The sequence below is a fragment of the Larus michahellis genome, chromosome 2, assembly GCF_964199755.1.
Source record: "Larus michahellis chromosome 2, bLarMic1.1, whole genome shotgun sequence".
NCBI lineage: Eukaryota > Metazoa > Chordata > Aves > Charadriiformes > Laridae > Larus > Larus michahellis.
In genome coordinates this window covers 24,511,495-24,522,118 of record NC_133897.1, presented here as the reverse complement: position 1 = coordinate 24,522,118, position 10,624 = coordinate 24,511,495, and the positions used below count along the sequence as shown (strand labels likewise).

Genomic DNA, 10,624 nt, shown 5'->3' with positions numbered 1-10,624 from the left:
GCAACATTTATGGAACGTCAAGGCAACAAAACATACAGTTTTGGCATTTTTTCAATTTATTTTTGAAAAATGACTAATGTTTAAAACTGAGAAAGACACACACAACTGATTTTCCATGCACAAAATGACACCCCAAAACTCACAGTGGTGTCAGACCACATAAAAGACTTCAGTTAAATGACACATGAATTTCACACCAGTAGCTCCAAGAAAAGAGCCATCAGCGAACATGACTGAAGATCATGATTATACCCCCTCCAAAACTGATGTAGTGGGAGAAGTGTCCAACAGCAATATTAAATCACTGCACCTTGATGTAGAATATTAAGTTGTGGAATCCATATTCCCTCATTGTATTTGTAGTAAAAATGCATCTCTATTTTACAAATTAGTATTTAATAATGTTCCTCAACTGCCAGGAGAGAACAGGTGCTTAATGTGATAACAAAAAACCCCAGTTACATGCAGTAATGGACATGCTGACAGTGTATGAAAGGATTTAATGGTCAGAGTTTATTACAGAGAAATTAACTGGGTGGGTACACGAGGGCTTGAAAGACAAGGTCTGGTGGATTTTGCTAAGCTGCTTTAAAAAATCTGCATTAAAATGGCATCAGGAGTTGTTTACCCTGCCATGGATGCAGTCACCTCCAGCACCGTGGACTGGAGAGTTGAGGAGATGCACCTTGAACCTCCTCCAGCTAAATCCAACAGTGCGTTGCGTTCCAGAGATGCGGAGCCTCATACTTACAAAGGCTGAACGTTTCCTGTAGTTGTCAGTAAAGGTAAGAATGAATCCTCTCTTTCTTTCAAGCCCACCCAAAGACGGCCAGATCACAGTAGTAGTGCCAAGGTACCATTGCAAGAGGCAAATCAACTAAAACCGTACAGAGCGTAGTGACATACTGTAAACATCTAAGAGTAAGCAAGAATTAAAAATCTGTCTTGTATTGCAGCTACTCATGTAAACAATTTATGAAACTTCTTTGGCACAAAAAAGCATTTTCCCTAGCACTTATAAATACAACGTACTTACATGCATTTAAGTTTTGTTTAAAAAGTTACTAATCATACTGATAAGCATTGCCTTGATTAGCAAAATTCATAGATAAAGGATCCATCGTATCTTACAAAGAATTAAGAATATAGTTTGCAATTCAAAAATTAATTTGCAAACTTTGAAACTGTAGGGTATTTTGGAAAGTTATTTCCATTTTAAAAAAGTCTCCTTTTATTTTTTGTATCAGTAATTTAAATCAATGGCAAGTAATTTGAGAAAACTGACTTAAATAAGTTCTGCCATATTACCTAATCAAGAAAAATACCTATTGCACTACTACAGGAATGAGAAAAATCTTTAACATGAGAATACTGTCATTACATTGTCTTTGTTTCCCCTTTTTCCTTGGGATCTTGCCACTAAACCCACAGTCCAAGCTTCCCAAGGCACTAACCCCACCATCCTTAGTCCCCATCTTTTCAGCAAGGCCAACAAACCAAGAGATTTCTCGTATAACGTTTGTTGTTGTTTTTATGATCTCGTATATCTGTAACTCAGGTGACTCAAAAGCATTCAGTGAGTTTCCTCAACATTTACAAATTGCTAAATATGCTCGATTGAGATGATCGACTTACATTTGTTATTCACATGCAACTTCAAGGATTAGTAAGAGTGTTTCAGTGTGACTCTTCAGTGCGATTCAGACATCTCCTAAGTGCCATGATGCTAACAGGAATGCAAAAATCTAACATTGAGTCAACTTGAGAAGAGCTGTTGATAGGTTAAATACGCTATTTGAGGTCCTACGCAACATACACAGATGAGAAGCTGGATTTTTACGTAAAATATTTGCCTACAAAGACTGGCGCTAAGGCTTCCCTGCCTGTTCTGCAAGAGTTGACAGATATTGAAAGCACTGCAGAGAAGCACTGTGGCTAGAGTAGGGCCAGGCCGTTGCAAGGAGAAACAAAGGTCATGGGCAGTTAAGTAGGGGACTGATTTCCAACTGTTTCATTTTAAAAATCAGTCACAGGCATCAGATTATATGTCCTGTACCTGACCAAGAGCTTTAAATAATTCAAGACTGAAATAGAAAATTTGAAGAGTCCTCTCGGGGAGAAAAAAAGTTTGAATGAAAACTGACAGAATTTGTGAATTAAACAGGTAACCATGAAAAGAAAAAAATAAACCAGCTTATTTTTAAACTCAGAACTAGCAGTCTTCATTGCAAGTCATTTTATGGAACATAAACCAAATGCATACAACACAAAGCTCTTCTTGCGTGTATCTCAAGATGGTGTTAAGCCTGGACTCGTCATCTCTGTTGTGGGACTTGCAAGATATTCACTTGATTTCAGACTTGTGAGAGATTTGTAGCTTGCTACAGATGTAAGAGAGCCACAAAGACCAAGCAACGATGGAGTGTCTTCCTTCCCTGTTAAGAAAGACAATAATTAAGCTAATAATTCTTACAGCACAAGATGACCTGACCACAAAAATAAAAAAGAGGGAATAGAAAAAACCGTTGCATCTATGCTATTATGAATTACGTATTACTGTGTTAGCACCTGCATACTTCTTAAATGCAATTAGGAAGACATAATTTATGCCATACCTTCCCTGTCCAGGTGGTAAGGAGATCCCTACCCTGCATTAGAGGCTGGGCTGGAGTCAGTCTCCTGCAGAAGGAGACCCAGAGGTTCCACCGACTGCACGGTGGACTGAAGTTATTAATTCAAGCACTGGTTTTATGCCTGGACGCGTTCCTGTGCAACCTGCTCTAGGTGACCGTGCTCTGGCAGGTGGGTTGGACGGGACGATCTCCAGAGGTCCCTTCCAGCCCCGACCATTCTGTGATTCTGAGAGTGCATTATATATAAAGGGAAGTGACGTTCCTAATGCAACATTAGTACCAGAGATCTAATTTTACATCTCTCGGAAAGGAGTAGAATTAACTAGAATCAGGATATATTTCTTTAAAAATAAGCATGTTTTGTTTTTTAAACCTTGCTAATTTGAAATGCATTAGGCTCCGACCACTGGAAATAAGCCCTGCGTATCTGCCCTGGCATCCAAAGACACTTCACAGTTAATAGGAAACATACGTACAGGTACCAGACTGCATTGGACAATTTCTCTACTTATTTTATGTCTTCCCTTCTCAGAATACCTGTTCAAATCACTTTGTGCGAACTCCGCTAATAAATTACATTATAAAGAACCTGATCTACCAGCATGTCCCTATTTCATCCTCCTGGCTCACCTGCAGAATAGAAAAGATGCCTTAAAATAGAGATTAAAATGAACTTAAAAAGGTCACACAGGCACAAGATTTTATCGGTAAGCCAGTCTACCAGATTTTTTTTTAAATCACATCTATAAAGTAGCATTTCTTAAAATTGTGTCTCCTGTTCCTGACAGAAAAGTTTTATTCTCATGAAAAGGATGTAATAAAAAAAACCCCAACCCCAAACTGCGCCATGCACAACAATAATTATGGAAAAAAAAAAAAGTGACACGTAGTTCTTTTAGAATCATAGAATTATAGAATTGTTGAGGTTGGAAGGGACCTTTAAGATCATCAAGTCCAACCTTTAGCCTACCCTGACAAGAGCCACTTCTAAACCATGTCCCTAAGTGCCCCATCTACCCTTTTTTTAAACACCTCCAGAGATGGTGAATCCACCACCTCCCTGGGCAGCCTATTCCAATGTTTAATAACCCTTTCAGTGAAAAAATGTCTCCTAATATCTAATCTAAACCTCCCCTGACGTAACTTGAACCCGTTTCCCCTCGTCCTATCACTTGTCACCAGGGAGAAGAGGTCAGCCCCCATCTCTCTACAACCTCCTTTCAGGTAGTTGTAGAGGGTGATAAGGTCTCCCCTCAGCCTCCTCTTTTCCAGGCTAAACAACCCCAGCTCCCTCAGTCGTTCTTCATAAGGTTTGTCCTCCAGGCCCCTCACCAGCTTTGTAGCCCTTCTCTGGACATGCTCCAACACCTCAATGTCTTGCGTCACTTATGGTTCTTATTAGCAGTTTCCAGTAGATTTTAGGTCTTACCTCTATTGAGCTTTTTTTAAGTGACTGAATGGCTTTCCCTAAAGAATGAACTAGATTAGCTCTTCTAGAAAGTCCTCACTTTCAGAAAAGTCGTGATTCCCATAAAAAATACCCTTTAAGGCCTACATTCAATTTGAGGACACGAAGAGCAGTGTAACACTATTTAGGCACAGCCCTCAATTTCAACAAGTGTGAACTAAAAATCCGACCACATCAGATGAGCGGGCTTAATAGTAACGTGAAAGTTTACTACTTCCAATCTTTTAATTAAAACTGCCATGCTGAGAGTTAGACCAGCGGTATTTTAACAGCAGAATCACATGCCGTGTCTTACAAAATTATATTATAGCTTAGGTACTGATGAACCTCACTAATTTAGAAGTTAGATGTTGTGTGACCTTTAAAGACAGAGTGTTGAAATCAAAACCTAAACTATTATTGTCAGCAGTTTTCCCACACTTTAATTTACAAAAGATAAAACAAAGCATAAATTCAAACGATTAATATTGCAAAAAAACAGCTGAAAGCACAAGAACTCTTCATAATATCCATGCTCATTCTATTTCACTTGCTCTAAGCTAACTTGAAATAATTTAGATTTTAAGACTGGTTACAGTTTTAGAAGAAGTTCTGAATTTTACATCCTTAATATTTTAAAACCAAGAAATTTTACAGTTATAAACTACTAAGGCTCTGTATTGTCAAGTCTATTTAAAGTTAACATTTCATGAGATACAAAAAGGATTTTTTTTTATAGCAATTTATGTTCTGTACCCCAAATACTTCTATTTCAGAAGTCTTCCAGCATTTTTCTGCTTTTCACACTTGCCCACAAGATGGAGCAGCTAAACTTTGCTAGGCGTACAGATTTTGAAAGGGGGGGTGTCTATTACATGTCTATATTAGCACAGTTCATATCATCTTGCTCTCTCTCTCTAGTAATAGAAACACTGTCAGGCTGCATCTCCACACATAAACGTTGAACGCAAAATGTAAGAATGACAGTGGTCGTTGCAAATCCAGTCCCTTTAATCCTTCTTTTAAGAAACAAAAAAGGAAACTTAAGGAACTCAAAAGATTTCAGTTAATTATATCAGAAAGATGACAGAAGATCCTCCTTGTAGCTGAGCTGTCTCTGGTTCTATGATGGAGAAGGAAGATAAGCAACAAATTTGAAGCTTAGCTTTAAATACAGCACGAAGTCTTATAATTACTGGGGGGTGGGGTGGGCGTCTTCATAAATCCAAACTTATTTGAAGTATAGTCCTTAGGGAAACTGAAACAATTTGCGTAACAATGAAAAAATATGCTCTTCAACGCGTATTTTGTTCACACTGAAATTTCATCCCACAGGGACTGAAGATCAGAGCTAGGAAGAATAAAATAAAATGAAGTCACTAGACTGGCTCTGTACCTTCGTTTAACAAGTTCATTCCATCCTGCTTCCCATCCTGCGAGTGACCTGGGTCCAGAGAGGACTGGGAAAGACTAACTTCTGCTGAAAGCTGGTCCAGACTTTGAAAACTTTTCCTGCAAAGCAAGCAACCCATTTAAAGATTTAACTAGATGCTTCAATTATCCTTAAAAAGTTTTCTAAAAAAACTCCCAAATCTAGGCAGTTAATCTTTCTTCTCTTAAACGCTCTCTTTTTTTGTTTCTTTGTTTCCTAAAACAGTTTTTTCCTAAAGCAATGATTTCCTCCCCCCCCGTCACAAATTAATCCAAAGGAAGGAAACTTTTATGGTAAACGAAAGAAATTGATCTTTTTTCTGCCAGCTGATCCTTGTACATTGTAATAGGCAATTCCAATAGGACACATTTGAGAGTATGTTAAGGGAAATGTATAATTTTTAGTTTTACTGTTCCTCTAAAGGTGAAGAAAAATAAATATTCAACTTACTCATCCCATTGTTGATTGTGCTTTCTATAGAGCAGAGTGTCCAAGGCAACAGCATTGACATCCAGAGCTCCTGGGGAAGGCCACTGATTGGTGAGGTGAGTAGTTAATTCTTGTCTTGATCTCAAGTCGTTATTCTTTAGCACAGTCCTGTGAATACAAAACGCAGTAAATCTCAGTCTATTAAATGCAATTCCTTAAGGTACAGAAAGAAAAACAGGACAAATAGTCCTGACCAAGTTGATACTTCGAGTGGTCAAGAGGTTGGAATTTTCATAAAACTGTTCATTGTAAACTGTTCATTTTTCCCCAGGGGAAGCAACTTAGAAACCTGTTGAGGTGTATTTAGGAACAGAAAAAAGTTGAAGTTAGAATCTTTCTGCAAAAGCAATAAAAAAGCAGCTGCACGCTAATGATTTTTTCTGCCAACATGATGGTAATTTACAGGCCGACTATGGGAATGTGATGTCCTTCCCTCACCAATTTTTTTTTTCCCAGTTTGAACACACCGCCCTTTCCTCAATACTTCTGCAGAATGAATTAAAAACCAGACATGTTAATTCCATTAACAGGAATAAAAATACAACACATAGTTATTCTGTTTTCTACCCCCTTACAGTTTCTACTAATTTATGTTTTTAAATTACAGAAAATGTGTTAACATGTTCAAAGTAGTTTTGCCTCATATTCCCATGAAACAGACCGGTTTTCTAAAATTCTGGAAACGAGGAAGCTAATATGCCGATATTGGAAATCATCTGCCAAAAGTCCTACAGAAATAAGGAAAGTACGTGGTTCTTCAGGCTCCAAGACAAGATCAGCCTTTTTCCAATGGTACAAGGCAACCTCCAACCGACCCTCATACTGCTGTAGAGTAACTCTAGAAACAGAAGTAATGTTGCTTGCTAACCCCTAAATCCTCCAATCCACTAAATACTAGGCAATAGTAAAATGCTGCTTTACAACAAGTCTGACTACCTCTGGCTTGAAGCGAATAGCTAATGTCACGTATCTCCACGCTGAATGTACTCAGGAGTTCAAAGCCAAATGCCATGTTGTTATCTGAAATGCCAAACTGCACAGCAAATTCAATATCTATTCATGGTACACATACATTTATGTGAATTCACAAATAACATTGTCAACAGGTCTATTTTTACAGTGCGGTTTTTATTCTGGTGGTAACTGAACTGTTTAGTCAAGTACCTCAGTACGGGCACATAACACCACCCAAAGGGCCCAAATTTCCCATAAAACAAGGTAAGACAATAGTGAGTTCAGTAAGGAATTTTTAGTAGCCGAGTTTCAGAGAGGAGACAGATGTACAGCAATTTTGCAAGAGAAGGTGATGAAGAACCACAGTGAACAAAACTTTTTGTTCAAGAAACTTTTCTCAAGATGACGAATTTCCCCAGTGTTCATGCAAGTAAAAAAAAAAAATTCAAAAAAAAAAATCAACTTTTCGCCCCCCTCACCCTCCTCAATAAGGGGTCTGTAAGAATATCTTGTATGGCATTCACTCCTCCATGCAATTCCCCTAATCCCAGGGGGTACGCGGGGCATTAAACAGGTCTGTGAAAGGCTTGTTGATTTGAGGAAACTGAAACACTGACCTGGCAAATTCTTGTGAGGTTTGCCAGCTACACTACATCGCTGCCTTATTCAGAAGGACAAGTTTTGTAACTTCTACTAAGAAGTATTAACAACTACTAAGAAGTATCTAGCAACTACTTTCTACTAAGAAGTATTAGCAACTATGCACACGGTAACTAAGTGCAAATTCATACCCATCTGACCCGTACGTGTAAATGCCCATGTGGACAACTCCTGTACATTATCGCCACACGACTCAGCAGCAGTGCTAAATAAACACGCTGAGCAAAGACGACAAAACCACACAGCTACAGGCAAGTTCCTAATAGTGGAATTTTGGCATTTTACGTAGGTTTCGATACTGAGGTTTTTCCCACAAATCTTTACACTATAGTAACCTGAAATTTCACCCTTTGTATGGATAAAGTAATTCTGAAACAAAGCCTAACCAAACTGCTGCAAGGATTTTAGCATAACAACATTTAAAGACAGTTCCAGTAGATCAGTACTCTAACCACTTCAGCATGCTCAGGAAGAAAAAAACAGGCATCAAGTAGGATACAAAAGTAACTATTCCCCTCTTAAAACTCTTCCGCTTTTATTTTGAATCTTTAAAAATATGTAAAAATAATTTTGAATATATGAAATCGGTCCAAACACAGTATTCAGTATATATAAAATAGTAGTATAGAGAACAGGAAATTAGACAAAATATTTATAGCAGGTACTGGTAGCTACCACCTGTTTTTTGACTTTGTAGATTATTTGGCTGTTTGCTCTCTGGCCGCCATTTCTGAAGTATCATGAGATTCCACTGCAGGAAAGACTTATTAAAAGCACTGCTTGCAAACAGCAATTCTCTCAAGGTATAAAAAAAGGCAGTATCAAATTACGCATATTTACCAGACTTATTTTAAGAGTCAAAGTATTAAACTTTTAAACTAAGAATCATAGAATCATTTAGGATGGAGAAGACCCTTAAAATCATTGAGTCCAACTGTGAACCTAACACTGCCAAGTCCACTGCTAAACCATGTGCCTAAGAGCCATGTCTACACACCATCCATCATCCCGAAACTCTTAATCACCATGAGGCAAAAGTGATCCTCATACAAATATTTAAAAACAGTGAGAGGAAAAGAAATGGAGACAAAAGCCTTTACTATAGAAAAGAGTTAAAAGGGAAGGAAACAGGATCAAGTTTTAATGACAAAAGCATACAAATTTCAAAACGCTCAATGTGAAAAAATACTGCACAAGATTATTGAATGCTGTCCTACTCTTGATAGACAAGAGGAGCTCTTTCTAGAAGTTAAGAGCTCTCAAAAGACAACAATTTATTTTATCCAAGGCAAACTGAATTTCTACAGTAGCACTTTTGTTCCTCAGAATGCAAACACTGTCACCAGTGCTGGCCAAATCCAGGCTGCGATACTGCACGGTCTGAAGTAGGACTTTTCTTAATGATCACAATGAGTGCAATGAAGATTATGAGCTTTCCTCTATACCTTTACTGTCAGGCTGTTTAAACAAAAGAAGAATATTGCTATTAAAACTTATTTATCTGCTGGTATAGCAAAATAAGTTTGGCATATAAAAGCTTTCATAGGAAAAATTAGAATAAAGTCTTCATAGAGCAAAAATAAGAAATGAAGAATTGGTAGATAGGTACAAATGGCAAATAGGGGTGTTTGTGACATTTACAAGTTTCACAAAATATTCAAGAATAAAATGTAAAATTAGTATTTTCTGTTATTTACACACACATAGAAAAAAGGAACTACCGAAGTCTTTGGGCCTTGACTAGGAAATATTTCAAAAGTGTTACCAAAAGTTCACATAAAAATAATGTAATGTCATATATAAGCTTCTGTATAAAATGCTGGTCTGTAGTAAAACATACTGAACTGGAATGGCCTACGTACAAACAGATTCTATTCTATTGCTTCCGTTCCCGAGAACAAACCGCTGGTGAGAAAAACCAATTAAAAACCAGAATGACCTGAATGCCTGCAGACCAAGACTCAAAGCCTAGACTTTATGAAGGATATGACCACATGACTTCTAAACATAATACATCATAACACTGAAGATCACAAGTATGCAGTTCTATTTTTAATTAAAATTCAATAAAATATTGTTCTATTGGTTTTGTAGCGGTGAGGATTTAAGGATGATGCAAGATAAGGTTTGTAGACAACATGTTAAGTCACTTAATACAGGAGTAAAAGCAAGGACATTTCAAAAAGGGAAGAGAGAGACAAAAGGGTTTACTATAGAGAGAAGTTAAGAAAGAAGGGAATATGATCAAGTTTGAGTGAAAACAAGCAAACCAGTATATACAACAAGCTGTTAACTACTTTTCTTCACACTGGAAATATAAAACTTGAAAGCCAAAAAGAAGATAAAACCAATGGCTTCCAAATGTAACAATCTCAGGAAGATAGCTGGTACACAGAGAATACAGTGGATCTTATTAAGAGATTGTATGATTATTTTTTGAATGAAAGAAAGGCAGCGTGTGAGATCTGGCTGAAGAGGGTATCCTGGACTAACACAGTGAGACTGCGGGGTGCAGGAAGTTTTGTGTAGAGTAGGGATAATATGTAAGAATTTATTATGTGAGCAGAGAGGTTACACTGATTTATGGTACATCACCTAATCTAGGCACGAAAAAATTCTTCGTTGTCTGAAAGCCTGTGAACTTTTTCTGCCCATCCACAAACTGGTATGTTCTCTACGTACAATCATTTAAAGTTCTGAGAAACATTACAAAAAGCCAGAAATACTGAAGAGATGGCAGGCAGAGAGAGACTATTTCTAATTCCTTTGGAAGTAATTGTTGAATTGCTATTTCCATACTGATAAATGAGGCAAACCCAGCAAAACGCTTGTTGGGATTTATTACAGGAGATAGGCGTTTGTAATGCTGGAGACAGAATATATTTAAAAAAAAAACGCTTTTAAAATTATCGAATATATTTTGCATTACTTCACGGCACAGATTTTTCCATACACACATATGTAAGAGAAGTCTCATTATGTTGGCCCAGGATACCCTGTTTAAGTTAT

The 10,624-nt window shown here is 37.4% G+C and overlaps 1 protein-coding gene across 1 annotated transcript in view; it reads right to left on the bottom strand.

Moving 5' to 3' along the window:
- Positions 1–490: 490 nt before the first annotated feature.
- Positions 491–10,624, bottom strand: part of RUNDC3B (RUN domain containing 3B) — a 58,764-nt gene continuing 48,630 nt past the window's right edge. The window contains exons 9-11 of the mRNA XM_074574608.1: positions 5,963–6,109; positions 5,477–5,592; positions 491–2,435 (exon numbers count right to left, since the gene is read on the bottom strand). Of these exons, the coding sequence (XP_074430709.1) occupies positions 2,290–2,435; positions 5,477–5,592; positions 5,963–6,109 (409 nt within the window). The 3' untranslated portion in view covers positions 491–2,289. The remainder of the gene's footprint in view (positions 2,436–5,476; positions 5,593–5,962; positions 6,110–10,624) is intronic.